This window comes from Talaromyces amestolkiae (genome assembly GCF_001896365.1).
Source record: "Talaromyces amestolkiae strain CIB chromosome Unknown scaffold8.1, whole genome shotgun sequence".
Classification (NCBI taxonomy): domain Eukaryota; kingdom Fungi; phylum Ascomycota; class Eurotiomycetes; order Eurotiales; family Trichocomaceae; genus Talaromyces; species Talaromyces amestolkiae.
Window position 1 is genome coordinate 1,436,588 of NW_024468044.1, and position 16,846 is coordinate 1,453,433.

The 16,846-nt window shown below is 45.6% G+C and overlaps 6 protein-coding genes across 6 annotated transcripts; 4 read left to right on the forward strand and 2 right to left on the reverse strand.

The window, feature by feature from the left end:
* Nucleotides 1–2,038: 2,038 nt before the first annotated feature.
* BHQ10_005034 (uncharacterized protein) lies at nt 2,039–3,373 on the forward strand (the record flags this gene model as incomplete). The annotated part of the gene is made up of 4 exons (XM_040877466.1): nt 2,039–2,185; nt 2,260–2,632; nt 2,692–2,809; nt 2,869–3,373. 4 exons carry the CDS (start codon nt 2,039–2,041, stop codon nt 3,371–3,373), a joined length of 1,143 nt encoding a protein of 380 aa, XP_040733538.1.
* A 237-nt stretch (nt 3,374–3,610) lies between these two features.
* Nucleotides 3,611–6,436, reverse strand: BHQ10_005035 (uncharacterized protein; the record flags this gene model as incomplete). Its single annotated transcript, XM_040877467.1, has 4 exons — nt 3,611–5,033; nt 5,401–5,495; nt 5,553–5,951; nt 6,014–6,436. 4 exons carry the CDS (start codon nt 6,434–6,436, stop codon nt 3,611–3,613), a joined length of 2,340 nt encoding a protein of 779 aa, XP_040733539.1.
* A 1,019-nt stretch (nt 6,437–7,455) lies between these two features.
* Nucleotides 7,456–8,580, forward strand: BHQ10_005036 (uncharacterized protein; the record flags this gene model as incomplete). Its single annotated transcript, XM_040877468.1, has 1 exon — nt 7,456–8,580. One exon carries the CDS (start codon nt 7,456–7,458, stop codon nt 8,578–8,580), a length of 1,125 nt encoding a protein of 374 aa, XP_040733540.1.
* Nucleotides 8,581–10,881: 2,301 nt separating this feature from the next.
* On the forward strand, nt 10,882–12,390 carry BHQ10_005037 (uncharacterized protein; the record flags this gene model as incomplete). Its single annotated transcript, XM_040877469.1, has 1 exon — nt 10,882–12,390. The coding sequence occupies one exon, from the start codon at nt 10,882–10,884 to the stop codon at nt 12,388–12,390; it is 1,509 nt and encodes a 502-aa protein (XP_040733541.1).
* A 910-nt stretch (nt 12,391–13,300) lies between these two features.
* BHQ10_005038 (uncharacterized protein) lies at nt 13,301–15,145 on the forward strand (the record flags this gene model as incomplete). The annotated part of the gene is made up of 3 exons (XM_040877470.1): nt 13,301–13,444; nt 13,515–14,648; nt 14,714–15,145. The coding sequence occupies 3 exons, from the start codon at nt 13,301–13,303 to the stop codon at nt 15,143–15,145; spliced, it is 1,710 nt and encodes a 569-aa protein (XP_040733542.1).
* A 367-nt stretch (nt 15,146–15,512) lies between these two features.
* On the reverse strand, nt 15,513–16,479 carry BHQ10_005039 (uncharacterized protein; the record flags this gene model as incomplete). The annotated part of the gene is made up of 2 exons (XM_040877471.1): nt 15,513–15,899; nt 16,102–16,479. 2 exons carry the CDS (start codon nt 16,477–16,479, stop codon nt 15,513–15,515), a joined length of 765 nt encoding a protein of 254 aa, XP_040733543.1.
* Between the last annotated feature and the right edge of the window lie 367 nt (nt 16,480–16,846).

Consider the following 16,846-nt stretch of genomic DNA (forward strand, 5'->3'; position numbering starts at 1 on the left):
CGTTCGCATGTACATTTTGTATATAAGCAAAATTTTATCTAATTGTCATTCTGTAGCTAGATCTCCGGTGCATTATAGATGGATGCTCTGTGCTCTTGCAAGAACACAGCGTGGTTGTATGTAATTTAAGCAGCTGACATGTCTTTCCAAGATTGGGGTACATACCTAGATAGATTGATTCCAAGGTTAAGTCAATTGGTCAATTGGTATCAGGCCGAGGATTACGTACTTCCTCACAACAGATCCGACCTGGAGCTCCCTTTCAGAGTGCCAACTGCCTATTGATGTGAGCAGGATAGTAACGGCACCACAGTAGCGTGTCTCCCCCGTAAGGATTTTAAGAAATCTAAAGTTGTAAGGACAAAGAAGTTCGGGGTCAGGTGGTCCGGGGATGGATGGACTAGTTTCCGATTGGTCAGCTGGCACGTGACTCATTCCACTTGCGGTTAGTTTCAACTGCTCGAGGGTCACCAATCAGAGTGCGTATATAGTGCGGTCCTTTGTATTTTTTATTTAAATTTACGAGCGCTCCTTCTGTTTGGCCTGTTAGTGAATATGTCACGTGTTTACAGCGAATGCAAAGCGTTTGCTCCTGTCTTACATATCGTTACCACTATCGCCCCATTAAGGGGATCTCCTTTTTGGTAAAGCAGTATTTTGCTCTGAGCTCTGACATGGTCTGTCCATCACGTGGAGGGGCCTCGCGATACCTCTTTCCCTCCACCCTATGGAATACTAAGGTATGCGATGTTTTGTCCTCCAAGTGTTGACTGCCAATTGCCACTCTAGCAAGAATACATCGAACGTGGACCAGACGCATTAAGCCACAAGCGCGCCATCACGAGAAATGTTGCTCAAAGAGTCCTGCCTCTTCAGCAAATTACCTAATGGCCAATGCTTCATGGACAACCTGAAGGATTTGCCGTCGAATTGAGTTTGGACCGGCAAAGATGGCCTCTATTGGCATTTTTTTTTGTCGTGCACTATAACACGGCATGAGATCTCAGCTTCAGCAAACAGTATGATCAGGATTAATGAACCATCGAATACACCAACTTCGCCATTGTAAGCTATTCGAAAAAAGGTAGGACCCAGGCCTGAAGGACTTGAGCATTCGTCTTAGAGTGGTAGCCCCCTTGTGGTTCCCAGAGGTCTGACCGTGAGTAGAGAGTCTAGAAGCAGACCAGATTGTTCCCTCCAGAGCCGCATTGTATCGAGTCACCGATGCGCCGGGTTCTGCGCGGCAATACGTATCCATCCGTAGTGCTAGCTCGGCCTATCTGGGTCCATCAGCACTGACAGGTCTCCGCCAGATCCACTCAGCAGATTCCACATAGGATGTTTTGATCAACTGGAGGGTCAAAGCTCGCGCAGAAGTATCCAAGTCAATAGCAGTTCTTCCTTCGCCTGGATTTATCTCTCTTGTTCTATCACATACCTATGTAAAGACTGCAGACAGCACCCTTGCACAAATCAGCGTGGATCAGTTATTGACGCCACTTCAAATCCAAGCCAAGCCAGTGAGGGGAATGGAAAACTTTAAGAAGTCCAAAGAACGAAAATCATTCCTCAGCCAGGAGAGTTAGGGTTTCGGGGCCAACATGCGCTCGGGGTGCCATGTGTACGGTTAGACCTCTGGACCTGCCATCCAGACCAGGAGGCTCAGCAAAGTGCCATGGATCGCACCTGGTAATTGACCACTAGGATGTCCGTGAAGTGAAGATGTGAAAATCCCGAATCATACAAAGTTGCTATGGATCTCGAGCTCGGTGATTTGACCAGATTCCGCCTTCTGATAAAGTCTGAGCCCGGGGGTTTTGCCGACGGCAACTTACACGATATAGTCGATTCCACGATAGAGACAATCCTTTTCCTGGACCTCCATTTGTTCTTTTGGTCTTCTTTTTTTTACGCTCATTCTTCTTCTTACGCGTTTTATTTGTGACTACACAAAATCGCCTATCGCTTTCTCAAGCGTGATCGTCGCTCTTTACGTCCGTTGTATCGTCTCCAAGGTATTTCTTCCCGGGAAAGGAAAATGGATGCCACAGCTGCTGGAACAGGCTTCGTGGTCCTGATCTGGGTTCTGACAGCTATCTCGTTGCTGATTGTCGGTTTGCGCGTCGTCGCAAAAGTCAAGATTAACCATTTCGGGCTGGATGATGTGCTGATGATTATTGCCTTGGTATGTCCTTATCTTTCTGTCGACCGAGTCTTCCTCATTAATCAACGGAATCTGACCGCTGGCGCCTACTCCAGATCCTGGGCATTGTCGCAGCAGCTCTTAACACCAACGGAGTCCATTACGGCTATGGTCGTCCCGATGAAACTGTCCCCGAACCCTATGCGGTGTTAGCCCGGAAGAGCTATATCATAGGACAGGCCGTGCTAATTGCGTGTACAGCCATGGGACGCGCCGCATTCGTCGTATACCTCTTGGCTATTCTGGGAGGCCAGAAATGGCAGCGTATCATTTTGATATCCCTTGCCGTGATGGAGCTCATCTTCAACCTTGTCGCTATTGTGTTGATCTTTGGTGGCTGCAGCCCTCCAGAGTTTCTTTGGGATCATACAATCGGTGGGCATTGCTGGCCCGGAGACATTCAGGTTTATTATGGCTATTTTTCAAGCGGTATGTGGACATTGCTATTTCCTAATATTCTCTCAACTAACGTGAAGAATCCACGGTAGTATTCAATGTTTTCATCGATCTTTACCTGGCCGTGGTCCCCACATATATCTTCTGGCATCTGAAGCTCAAAGTAGCGATAAAGCTCAGTTTGATTGGACTCATGAGCTGTGGTTTAGTGTAAGTCTTGATCCATCTATCTCATCCTCGCTTTAGGATTGCTGAATCACGATCTGCAGTGCCATGGCAGCTGCACTGGTCAAAACTATCCAGTTACACGAGATCAACAATGGAACTCTAGGTGGCACAATGAATCTCATCCGTTGGGGTTATATCGAAGCACACCTAGTCATCATTACCGCCTCTGTCCCTTGTCTCCGCTCTCTAATTCTCTCTGGTTTCCATTACATGAACAGTAGTGGACAGCGATCGCGCTCATACGAATTGGGTGCAGCCTTTACTGGGACCCGGCGGGGAACTACCACAGTCACTGCACATAACAACAGTCAACATCGAAGGGCCGACTCGCGTCTCCGAACCATGCTTTCGAATCGGAGCAATGGCGACGATGGGGCGAGTGCTCATCATATACTCGAAAGTCGTACCAGCATGGACGCCGTCAAGTTCAGTGAAGGTAACAGCCAGGACTTGCGGACTAGACCATTTGGTATTTCAAAGCAGGTTGATGTGACTATTACCATGCATAATCATTCACCGGATGATGATGACGGGTTTAAACAATAATCACTGAGTATTTTAACGTGTTAGTGATTGATTAGACATTTCCATTTTAGCTTATACCTCATTAATTGATGGGTTTGTCTGTAAGAAACAATCATGACGAGTTGCGAGTTGCACTCCTTGATTTCTCATGTCACCCATCTACCATTTATCTAATCTCTGGTATTCAATACTATTCATATTCGCGAGTCATTTAATTCAGGCTTTCTCCCATGACAAAATACATACAAAGCAGTTTAATTATTTGAATGACCAACCCCCAGTTTTTTGAGAAAAGAACCCGTCAGGGTCGTATTTTGCTTTGATTTGCTGCAAATCCGAATACGTCGAAAACGTAGCCAGAGGGTTCTGATCAAAACTGGCATCATTCACGAACAGCGGCAAGTCTTTGGCGTTACCAACAGAGTCCACCATGTTGGCAAAACTGGTCTGCACAGCATCATAATCCACTTGAGACATACCAGGAGGGGTTTCAAGAATATAACTAATCCAGTACCAAGGTCCGTCGGGCATTTGCATAGCGTTTCCCCCATTCTGAGCATTGCTGGCATCCGTCAAGCTTTTAGGAACAGGTTCGTAGTCGAATGTGAGAAGCTCATAGGAACCTTTGTTAGTTTCGGCCCAATTGCGCCATGCATCGAGTGCTGTTTTATAACTATCATCGTCAATGACCCGATGAACACCAACTCGAACTGTGTTATCACCCCGAGTGAGCTCGGCGAGAAACGGTATGGGCATGTTTATAACCTCGGGATAATTTTTGATAGACATCGTATTCAACAGATAAGGGATGCTCGTGAAATTTTGGAATACATCTCCGGCATGGGGTCCATCGTATACAAGAAACACGAGAATTGCTTCGTCCAGATTGAGATTCACATCCGGCGTGAGTAGCTTCAAATAAGTGGCAACGATACTTGCTTTAGGGTCCGGATTATACTGCATGAACGACTGGATAGCATCGGCTACAGCATCGTTCTGTTCAAAGATATAGACGAGGTTGCCCGCAAAGAATTGACCAACTGGTCGGCTTTGAACGGTGTATTTGGTGACGATCCCGTATGCGTTACCACCGCCACCACGTAAACCAAAGAATAGGTCTGTATATGATTCAGGAGACGCAACCACGATTTCTCCGCTAGGCAGAACAACTTCTAATTCACGAAAATCGTCACAAGCCATCCCATATTGAGGCGACAAGTAACTCAAACCACCGCCCAAGGCAGCACCAGTGCCAACACCTGCGAGTGTAGGACCGAGAACAGTGCGACCGAGCTGAGCATAATAGTCGTAAAGCTCGCCATAAGTACTTCCGGGTTCGTATGTGGCCAGAGTTCTCGATGGATCATAACTTTTTGCGTTCAATGAACTCAGATCAATCAATACTCCATTGTCGACGGATGAGAAGAAGTTATTCGTATTATGACCTCCCGCCTTGATTGCGAAACGGCTATTAGAAACGCGAATGGCTTGAAGTACAATTGACACATCCTGGGCAGACGTCGGATATACAATGCATGACGGTTGGTAGATGCTTTGAAGGGCGTTCCAGTAATCCCCTCGGCTGGCAATATACCGCAGGTCCAACGGGTTGCTGGACACTTTTCCGGACCCCAGCGAGGAGGTCAAATTAGTACATGCGATTGCCCCTGAAGTCAGCGCACTAGCGGTGGATGTGCCAAAACAAAATTGGATACCAATTAAAAGTAATGGTGTCKTGATCATCCTGTGTCTTTTCTTCGGTAGTTCTTGATAAGTAGGATAAATGGAATATGTCCTCGAGCATTCCCAAACGAGGGGTTCACATTTACAGTAGATGTGTATTATCTGTCACATTTCTTTTTTTTCTCTGCATCTAAAATCTTCTCCTCGTTTACAGCAGACTAGTACATCTAGCGTGCCCCTATTGGCTCGATGCAAATCTTCTTCTCTTAGCGGCATGCAGAGTACCACAGAACCATCACATGGTAGATAATTGCAGATTTTTATTGATTTTCAGGACATTACTAGGTATCCAAGCCATTAAAAACTAGTTCCACGAGTTCAGAGCTGCCTGAATTGCATCCACACAAGTGCTTTCGCCGGAGTCTTCAATAAGATCTTCGTAGTCGGCCGGATAATCATACTTTTCGTGAACTTGTCAGCTAGCTTCTTAAATTGTGAATGATTTGAGCGTTCTCACATTCATATACGCTATCTGTAAGGTATTAATGTATGCTGCAATGCCGTCACTACCACACAAAGCAGTGTAGTCGGACCAATCGAATGTAGCATCACCAGCATCGTTGCATCCCTCACCACCAAACGTATTGTTACCTGCCACTTCAATTGTATAGTCAATCCAGGTTTGACGGTCATCGGATGGCCATGTGCCTCCATCAGTGCCGTTGAAGCCTCCATCAAAGATACAGTCATCGTGGATGGTCACTGCACGGCTGCCGTTGAACAAGGCCTGATGGTCGGCGGGGTATCGCAGCGCCACCTTGTACCCTGTCGAAAGAAGGGTATTGACAACATTCTTTTTGATTGCAAGATCCACTGCGGTATCAGCCGTGCCCTGAAATTGGCAATATTGACCATCCTAGTTGCAGTTAGTCGACATCTGCCTTTTGTCATTAGGGTTAAAGCGTTCGGCAATCCTACATGCCACTCCCCCCACTCTCCAAGAAAACCAGCTTGAATGACAGGTATATTTATAGTTCCTCTGATATTTTGAAATACAGTAGCGAATGTAGACACATCATTCATGAGAATGCTCTCTTCTGGCTCGGTTGCGATCGTTCCGTTCGGCCATCCATAGCGTACTCTGGGGATCACTGAAACTCCCTGGCTACCATAGTTTTGTGCCAGTGTCGTGAAATCATCGATGATATTACTGTGGTCGGCGCCATCTGGAGTAATTTGAATATAGAGAAACAAAGTGCTGGATCGATTGAATAGCTCCGAATACGCTATCTCGCCTGAATTATCTCGTCCTTCATCTATCTCCTTGTAGGTTGTGAAGCCAATCGCTGCTACAGTTCGTTGCAGCACGATGCTGAGGGCTAGGTTCTTCAAGAGTTTCATTGTGTATCTCATGTAATAAGGGGAAAGATTATCCAACCAGGCTCGTTTTTCTGAGTGTGATTGTACTAGGCCAGGCTTTTATATTTGTTGCTGTACTTAATTTTTTATCCAACTTGCCCGCAACAACTTCTCAGGTCGCTTATGTATCGCTTATGTTACAATGCAACGGTTGGACGTCTTCAGGCTCTGATTGGAAGATTGTAATGTTTTCAAACTCCAGTAGATCGAGGGATATGAATCTCACAGCGCTAAATCGTCTCGACTCTCTTATTGGCTCCGGCAGAATCAGTCGTCCCACTTTTCTTCACTAGCGTGGTCAAGTGGACGTCAGCATGGTGTGGAAATGGGAATGCATGGTTACTTGAAGATAGCGCGAGATAATTCCCAGACACAAGGTGGGAAAGACGGGCGAATGGAAAGTATATGTCGCCAAAAAATTATTTTACCGTTGACAAAAGCTTCTGAGTCCTAAGATGTTGACGTGAAGTTGTTGTCTGGTCGAGAAATGTTGGAATTACGAAGCGATTAGCCTGGCTTTTTGCGAAGCAATGCGAGTAGGAATAGCCCCGCAACTATTTACATTGACCAATTAGGGACTACTGTCCTGGCCCTGCTGGTGATCTAGATCTCAGGGGCACATTTCTCAACAGACCTCAGCTGAAATAGTATCGAGTCTGTCAACCCAGACATACCGTACCTTCACCAAACGAGGATTGGAAAATAAAGTCCATACGCAGCAAGACAGCCATGGGTATGTACAGAATAGTCTTATCGACGCTGGAATACAGTTTATGCAGACAATGGTCGATGAAATGCCAACTGGGGACTGAAGTTTGAAGTCAGCGTGGTGAGATTTAGCTAACAAGCCGACTGGGCTATTGTTGGTTCAGCTGTTGGTACAACACCTGCAAATTAAATACAGAGTTTTGTCTCCTCTTGTTGCTTCCCTGATAAATTTGACGTGGATGATATTCACAGCCATTTAACTGCCTCATGTGCTTTGTCTAACACTGACGGTCATGTCGAGCCGGTTTCCCAAGCCCAAGTTGGGCCCCGTCCTTCTGACCGGCGGCAATGGGTTTGTGGCCTACCATATAATTGCAAAAATCCTTTCCGAGGAGCCTAATTGCATCATCCACTCACTTGACGTGAACGTCGACCGTAACCGCCATCCCAATTCAAATGTTCACTACCACCAGGCCGATCTCGCCTCTGCAGCGGATGTTGAGCGTGTGATGCAGATAGCGCGACCGGTCACCATTTTCCATACCGCATCGCCCGAATTCTCCAACGCGCCAGTATCCTCCTACTACCACACCATCGTTGATGGCACCGAACACCTCCTCAAGGCCGCGATCAACGTGAGGACCGTGCGAGCTTTGATCAACACATCGACCCCCGGCGTCATCAATGACAACCACTCCGATTTGATCGACGCTACGGAAGACTTGCCAATTCTACGCTATCCGCAACAGAAGCGAATATACTGCCTTGCCAAAGCTGACGCCGAGGAAGCCATACAAGCTGCCAATCGCAACGGCGGTCATGACGATAGGGGGTTGCTCACCTGTTCAATAAGGCCTGGTCTTGTTTTTGGCGAGCACGATGCCGGCAGTTTGGGCAAGATGTTCGCTGTCGCCCGGCAAGGCCGGTCGAAGTTCCAGATCGGTAACGGTCAAAATTCGTACGACTTCGTATATGTCGGTAATCTTGCAGATGCTCATCTACTGGCCGCCCACGTTCTACTTGAGACCTGGGGCAAGCCTCGCCCCACAGATTCTACTGTCCGGGTGGACGGCGAGGTTTTCAACATTACTAATGATGATCCTTGGCTTTTCTGGGATTTTCAGCGCGCGGTTGCCTCTGAGACCGGTAATCCCGTTCTTCCCGAGCATATTATCACCATTCCAAAATGGCTGGGATTGACCATGGGATTTGTAAGTGAGTGGGTAGTATGGGCGATCTCAGGTGGCACTCGGGCCCCGAATATGACTCGTGAGGGCATTCGTTTTAGCACGCTGATCCGTACGCTGAACATCAATAAGGCTAAACAAGTGCTGGGGTATCGCCCCCAAGTGAACATGCAGGAAGGTATTCAACTAGGTGTGCGTTGGTTTAAGGAGCAGGCCAAAAAAGACACGTAAAATGTCAGCGGTAGTGCGTGGCTATAGCCCGCTTAAACCCTCCTTTGAATTTATTATTCTTGGAGTATTATGTGGTGATTTAAAGATTCTATTCTAGTTATTTGATTAAATCTATCCCATAATGTGTTGCCATGCTACAACATTCTTGTATGATGGAAAATTCCAAGTACTCTCGCGCTATAAGATACATAGATGTTAAAAAGAGCTTGACTCTACCTCACAAGACTATCATTATTGTAACGATTTATTCATTCAAGTGATCAAAATACTAGTTAATCACATTGGCCGAGTTTAGGGCGCAGTATTACATAGAACGTTGATGGGTTCATTGTGGCTATTATGCGATCTCTCAACGCATTTTCCGAGGCGACGATATCTTTGATTGGATGACCAACATCCGAGTGGGTAGCTCTACATGAACGGCAAGAACTTTCCTGGAGAATGATTGAATGTGATGATACTTAATAATTCCTGAAACAATGAATATGCACTGAACATAAACTAGAAGATTCTGGCCGTAATTTCAAGTGCAATGCAGGACCAAGAAAATCCCCGGTCCTAATACAAATGTAAGATTAACTATGAGTTACCGTCGATGGGTGTGATGATCAAGGATCTGTGTCTGCATAATATATCTTTCGTGTGTTGGAACACCGTGGCTAAAGTTTCTTGTCAGTTGTTGTAAATAGAAATTCAGAAATAGCCTTCTATTGGATGATAGTCTTAGGTCATTGAGCGTGGCTATCATTCATAAATGGTAAGAAAGAATATGTAGCATCGACCCAGAAGATAAAATTCCCGGAATCGACTCCAAGAAAGCTTACTTGTTGAGTACGGTGGCGCGAATCCTTCCTTGGGCTAGATTATCTAACACGATCATTGACTCTGATAGTAGGCGGGTAAAAAAATAGATATATGTTCATACATAAAGCCAGTCCATGTTAAGAAGAAAAATCCGTGAAATGATTAACTCGTTCGCATTATACGTAGATGCTAGTGAGTAGTAGTAGAGAATACAAATGATAATAAACTAGGTTATTATAATCAAGACTTATATGATTGTGACATTGCTTTTATCCTCAATTTGTTATGCTGTTCAACGGTTTAATGACCTTTCCTATTATTGTTAGAGCGTGCAGGTAAAGCGTGGAGAAAAAAGAAAAGCTCAGATTCTTAATCAGAACATAGCTAATCAAACTTAGTGCATACCGGTAGGCATGACTATTTCCTCTTCGGTATATTTTCAAGTCAGATGACCTTTCGAAGAATTTGTTTTTCTGACACGGCAACATACACGGATCACGCAGCCGAGGGCGTGATACATAACTCGAAGCATACATCCATTGTAGAGAGCGAAAAGAAAGTGTGATGGCGTTCCGCGTCAATGTCATGAAATGGGACTTTGATACCCTGTCCATGTCTGAGAATTGTTGCCAGCAATTGACGAATGATGTTCCATGCCTGCATTCCCGCACGGTATTTGTTCCTCCGAMCCTAGMCCCGCCGAGAAAAGCCTAGACCCAGCCCTGACCGAATCTCGGACCCAATCAATTCATCCTTCTAGTCTGCACGGCTCTAACATCTCTCCTAAATTTCTATTTCTATCTCGTCTATGATCTTACATTATCTTAGTCTCGTAATTCAATCGGTAATACAGTTCTGCCTTTTTGCTTTTTCTGAATTTTGTGGTGGTAGATAGAATGAAGGAAGGAAGGTCATATGAGCCATCTAATTTTGCACACCGGCTCATTTCAGAAATCCACAGTCCTCTTGTTCTCATCCTCATTCCCGGTTTCAGAGCGAATACCTAGAATTCAATGATCCATACTGATCACTGATCCCGAAACCTACCAGACATCCTACTGGCCTTGATAGTAATTAATATGGAACCATGACGTTGAGATCACCGCGGTTCGGCAAGCCTTGACATTTTCTTGGCACCGAAGTTTTCTATGGTCAGAACGTACTTACGGGTCTTTAGCAGTAGTGACTAGTTAGTGGTTGGTACCAGTAGTTCGTAGTACGCACTACTCACATAGTAGTAAGTCAGTACGTAGTTACCGGAGAACAGCCGGCTCGGAGTAGGCGTGCTCACCCAGTCCGGAATGCCAAGAAAATATGGTCCCGGCTATCAAACTCTGAAAAAAGCATGCGAAATCTCAACGCTTTTGTGGCGAGTTGACCCTCACCGACTATTTATTATTTCAAAGTTGTACTTTCTAAACTTCAATCTGTTTTTATATTTCTTCCTCTCCTTGCTTTCATTCTCGTTTTGCTTCCCTCCCCATATCCCCGATCGCTATGGCTTCTATCAAGCTCAATAGCGCCCATTTAGAGAAAATCTCGGCGGCAGGTAAGGCCCAGGTCCCGACATACCGCCGCGATGGCGCCGTCAAGGAGGGAATCGTCCATATTGGTGTGGGCGGCTTCCACCGAGCTCACCTGGCCTTCTACATCAACCAGTTGATGCAAAAGTATGGAATTTCTGACTACGCGATATGTGGCGTTGGGTTGCAGCCATTCGATGCCAAAATGCGCGACGCATTGAGGTCGCAAGATCATCTGTACACTGTTATTGAACGCTCGGGCAAGGGGAATTCTGCACATGTAGTTGGCAGCATCAACTCTTACCTCTTCGCGCCGGATGACCGCGAAGCTCTTGTTGCCAAGATGGCAAATCCTGACACGCATATCGTGTCACTCACTATCACTGAATCCGGCTACTACTACAATGAGAACACACATGAATTGCAGGTTGATCATCCCGATATTCAGTTCGACCTTGATCCAGCCAACAAGAAGACACCACGAACTACTTTTGGCTTTCTTTACGCTGCCCTGGAGCAACGCTACCAGCAAGGACTCAGACCTTTCACTGTTATGTCATGCGATAATATGCAAAAGAATGGCTCTATCACACGGCATATGCTTGAATCTTTTGCACATTTACAGAACCCTGAGGTTGCAAAGTGGATTTCCGAGTGCGGTGCTTTCCCTAACTCCATGGTTGATCGCATTACTCCCCAAACATCTGCGATTGATATAACAAAACTCGCGGAAGAATTCGGCATTGAGGATGCATGGCCGGTTGTTACAGAGCCTTTCATGCAATGGGTTGTTGAGGATCAGTTTTCTGATGGTCGTCCACCGTTTGAGAAAGTTGGTGTGCAGGTCGTTAGGAATGTCCATGATGTTGAGCTGTTTGAGAAGCATAAACTACGGTTGCTCAATGCTAGCCACTCAGCCATAGGCTATCCGGGTCAGTTGGCAGGTTTCAAGTATGTTCACGAAGTCATACAGAACCCGTTGTTCTACAACTTGGTATGGCAGATGATGCAGCAGGAAGTGAAACCACTCCTGCCTGATATTCCCGGTGTGAATGTTGATGAGTATTGCATTACTCTTATGGAACGTTTTTCCAACCCAACCATCATGGACCAGTTGCCTCGCATTTGCCTCAATGGTTCTGGCAAGATTCCACAATTTATCATGCCGTCAATTGCCGAAGCAATTTGGGTCACAGGCCCATTCCGCCGCCTTTGCTTCGTTACGGCTGCTTGGTTTTGCTATGTTAAAGGCGTCGAAGATAGTGGTGAAAATTTCGTGGTCGATGATCCGATGCGTGCAGAATTACAGGAAATGGCTCACCAAGGAGGCAATGACCCATCAAAGTTGCTCAGTATCAAATCCCTATTCGGTGATGACTTGCGCAATGATGAAAGGTTCATTAAGGAAGTTGCGATGGCCATGGAGGCTATCAATCGGGATGGCGTCATGAAGACACTTCCTAAGTACATTGATCAAAAATGATTTTATCTGACAGTGGTAGATAGTTATAAATAATAATAGATAGATTTTTTAATAATATAGTGCCTATATCTGCACAAAGTCAATACTAGGACTGAACTGACTTAGTTCATGGTCAGATAAGTATGAACTATACTACATAGGTATCGTGTGGCGACTTGATCGATCAATTCATTACCTGGGCACTCCTTTGATAGGCCCTAAATCCTGAGCAGTCATATGCGCGTAACATTAAATCCAATCGTTAGTTTGTTCCAGAACTTTGAATCTTCCAATATTATTTCTTCTGCTCCGTGCTGTTGAAGACATCTTATTTTCCATAGTAGATACCCCAACAACACATTGCATATTGGTCATTGAAATCTAGCTTACCGCTCAACTTTCTGGACGCTCTGTAAGTCGGCATTTTGTGGTTCAATTTGGACCTATATTGGCAGATCGTAGACTCAATATGCACTGTAACCAACATAAATTAATTAAAATTCAATCAATCTCATTACATTGGGCCGTCTCATCGTTCGACCGCTACTTCGGCAAGTCTCTGAGATATAAGATAAGCCCCACCAGCGTTGCATTACACTGGGGTATTCCTGCTGTACAATTTGATCAGATGTGGACCCTTCCTTGTTCCTATCGATGCCTGCCCTTTTTCCGACCAGAAGCCACACCATGTAACGACACCCACAAAAATGAGATAGCTTTGAATCTGTATCGACGGTTTATAGCACTTATATAAAATACATCGATCTATTTGATAAACATTATTGGCTGTAGTTGTGAGGTGAATTGACCAAGAAACGGCATTGGGCGGCCTGCCATAAGCTTATATAAATTTGCAAACCCTCCTCGACATCAAGTCTTCCAGAAAAAAAAGTTAGACGCAGCTTGTCTTGAACTCTTAGATCAATTCAAAATGCAGTGGTGGAAATCTGTTTTCGCCCTTTTGCTTACCATCTCGCCAGCTCTTGCCATCTGGCCGGCACCGATGAATATAACCACCGGAAAAAATGTTCTTTGGCTCGAGGACGATGTACTGGTCACATATAACGGATATCCGGTATGAGAAAGAGTAGATTGCTACGCTGAGCTTCTGGTGGAGCTTCTCTACTAACGATATATTTTCTTAGCTTATGAAGGAAGCCATGAGTGAGCCTTCTTCGAATGAAGAGTTTCTCTATGCTGGTGTCCAACGCACGCTAGATAATATCTTCCACAATAGCTATGTGCCGTGGAAATTTTATGACAGAAATGCTCTTGAGTCAACCGAGCCCAGCGTGGAAGCGAAAAAAACTTATATCAGACTTTTGAATATCACCTTGGCTGGCAAACAAGATATTGACGAGAGTTACGAGCTCACTATAACAAGCAATGGGAGTGCGTCCATTGAGGCTAACTCCACATTCGGTGTCCTTCATGGCCTGGAGACATTTTCGCAATTCTTTGCTAAGCATAGCAAGAGCGGTATTTATACTATACAAGCGCCTGTTCGCGTTTTCGACAAGCCTATGTATGAGCATCGCGGTGTGTTACTCGACGTTAGCAGGAGCTACTACAAGACGGATGCAATTTACAGGACTTTAGATGCTATGTCTTGGAACAAGCTAAATAGACTCCACATTCATGTCACGGATGCCCAATCGTGGCCCTTGGAAATCCCTTCTATCCCATCACTCTCAAACGAGGGAAGTTATTCTCCTGAAACAGTGTACACGACTACCGACATTGAGAACATTCAGAAGTATGGTTCTTTGCGCGGTATTGAGGTCTATTTTGAGATTGACACCCCTGGACATACCTCGAGCATTGCGTTTTCTCACCCTGAGCTGGTTGCAGCCTTTTCGGCGGCTCCATATATCCTATACTGCAACGAACCGCCGTGTGGCACTCTGAGACTGAATGATTCGGCCGTCGACATCTTTTTAGACAAGCTCATGGGAGATCTGCTACCAAGGCTATCGCCGTATTCTTCATATTTTCATACAGGCGGTGACGAAGTCAAGTACAATGCTTATACATTGGACCCGACTGTTGGTACAAATAATAGCGATGTCATCAACGAGTTGCTTCAGCGATTCTACAATAAACAGCACGCGCGTGTTAGGGCTGCCGGAATGAAGCCGATGGTATGGGAAGAAGTTCCCCTTAACTACAACGTGACCATTGGCTCTGATGTCGTGGTGCAGACGTGGTTAAGTGCTGACTCGGTGAAAGCGGTTACAAGTCTGGGTAACCGTGTTATTGACAGTGGCTATGACTACTGGGTAAACATCTTCCATCTTCACTTCGTCTTTCTGTAAGCTGAAACCACCACTGACAACTTCCTTAGTACCTTGATTGTGGCCGCGGTAACTTTCTAAACTTCAACAATGGGGAAGATTACCAGATGAACTACCCATTCCCTAGTTGGTGTGACCCGTTCAAGAACTGGATATTGGTTTACTCTCATGATCCTTCGGCTGGGCTGACGAAGAATGAATCCTCCTTGGTGCTTGGCGGGGAAGTCGCCGTATGGAGCGAGTCTATAGACGATGTCACGCTAGACTCTCTGCTATGGCCCCGCGCATCTGCTGCTGGCGAGGTTCTTTGGTCTGGTCGCATTGATCCTGCTACAGGTCAGAACCGTTCGGAAGCTGAAGCATCCATTCGGCTGTCGCAGTTTCGAGAGACGATGGTTGCCAGAGGCGTCAGAGCTTCTTTGGTGGTGATGCCTTTCTGCACACAAGGCATGAATGGAACTATTTGCGAGGTCACTACTTAGTTATATTTGCTGTACATTGAGATTAAAATCAAGTGAGCTATATCTAGTTCTGGGTGTACAATTTGTAATGGAACAATGGACGGGTACAATTATGGAATGGATACTGGCTTCTGTGAACAATTCTGGTTTCTTTAAACAATATTTTTAAGTAATATACGTAGATAGGTAGAGATTCTATCCTCTCGCTCTGGGTTTCAGTCAATCACGGTACTACGAAAAGCGCAGTGTTCGGTCTATTAAAACACAATAAAGCCACTGCTATGTTGCACGTAAATACTTCTGTCTTTGCAATCCCATCATGAAAACTCAGCACTGTGGAAATAATTTCACGATCCACACATTGTTCTATTCAATATTGAAGTCCAGCCTAGTMCCCAGATCCCGGCAGGGCCATCCACGAGGTAAGATCATCTATCGCGATTCCAGCGAAGTATGTATTGCTGCTTTCGACTTCTGCGACTGCCGCTAGAGCACTCTGCGTTTCCTCGAAGGTTTGCCCATAGAAAGACGTCTCAGCTTCATTGGCCACCTCGCCTGTCTCAGCGGCCAGCCAGACCCCTTTTCCGGTCTTCTCGCCCGCCTGTAAGGGACGAGATGCAAGGCTTTCAATTCCAGCTGACGTGTTGCGATATGTCATGAAGTTTGCCGAGTCCAGTCTATCGAGTATCCATATATCCATGGTCTGACCCGCCGTGGTGCTATTGATCAAGTAACACCAAAAGGGCAAATCTGCTGCCACTGGCATACCAAGACTCTGACCAAAGCTGGAAATTTTGTTAACAACGCCCTCCCAGCCTTCTACGTACCCAGCTTCGTCAGCAGTAAAGTTTGAATAATCCCATGGCTTGAGAGGGATACAAGAAATAAATTAGCTGATATGAATCAACGTTTTATGTTGTATAGTGTCCAGCACGGCATTGGTAGAAGAACGGAATATGGTGAGGTCTCGCACGTACCTCGACATCCATGTGAATTCCAGTGAATCTTGAAGTTATCGAAACGGAATTCTGGTACTGTTCAATCCACTGCAGCTCAGTTTCCAGGTCGCCTGCTTCGAGCACCCAGTCGGCGGCGCCGAGCAGAGCATCGACGATGATGCCACTGGCATTGAATTGTCCGATAAATTTCTCCCAGTCGGCGTTGGGAATGTTAGAATCTATCTGCGCGTAGATATGAGTAAGGCCAACGACTTGCGCAAACTCTAGAATATTAGAGACGTTTGCAGAGTTGGTAATCATGACCGTGTTCCAGAACCATGATGCCAGCGGTGCCGAAACGGGCGCGCAGTAAGCACTTGCTATCAGGGTAGCTACAGGAAGTATAATTCGATTCATATTGAGTAGCGTAACCCGGTATGAGCAGCGATGGATATTGGTTGTATTTTTTGGACCAGAAAATCTGAATGTCCGATTATAGTAGATGGGTTTTTGTATAAGATTTTATATTCATTGCAACCCCACCACCTGGTTCAAGCAAAAGTTGAAGATCCTTTACTATGTTCGCGCTACTTATGAATGCTTAAGAATTGAACACGGTTACTTCAAACAACGACTAATTTATCTACTGAATCAACTATGGTTACATCCCGGATTCAGTTAATATCGCTAACTAAATACGTACTATTCCGTAGTAAATGGACATCGAAATAAAGCTGCCTTGTTGCTGTGTGCCGAGACTCATGGCTACGTTGCCAATGCTACG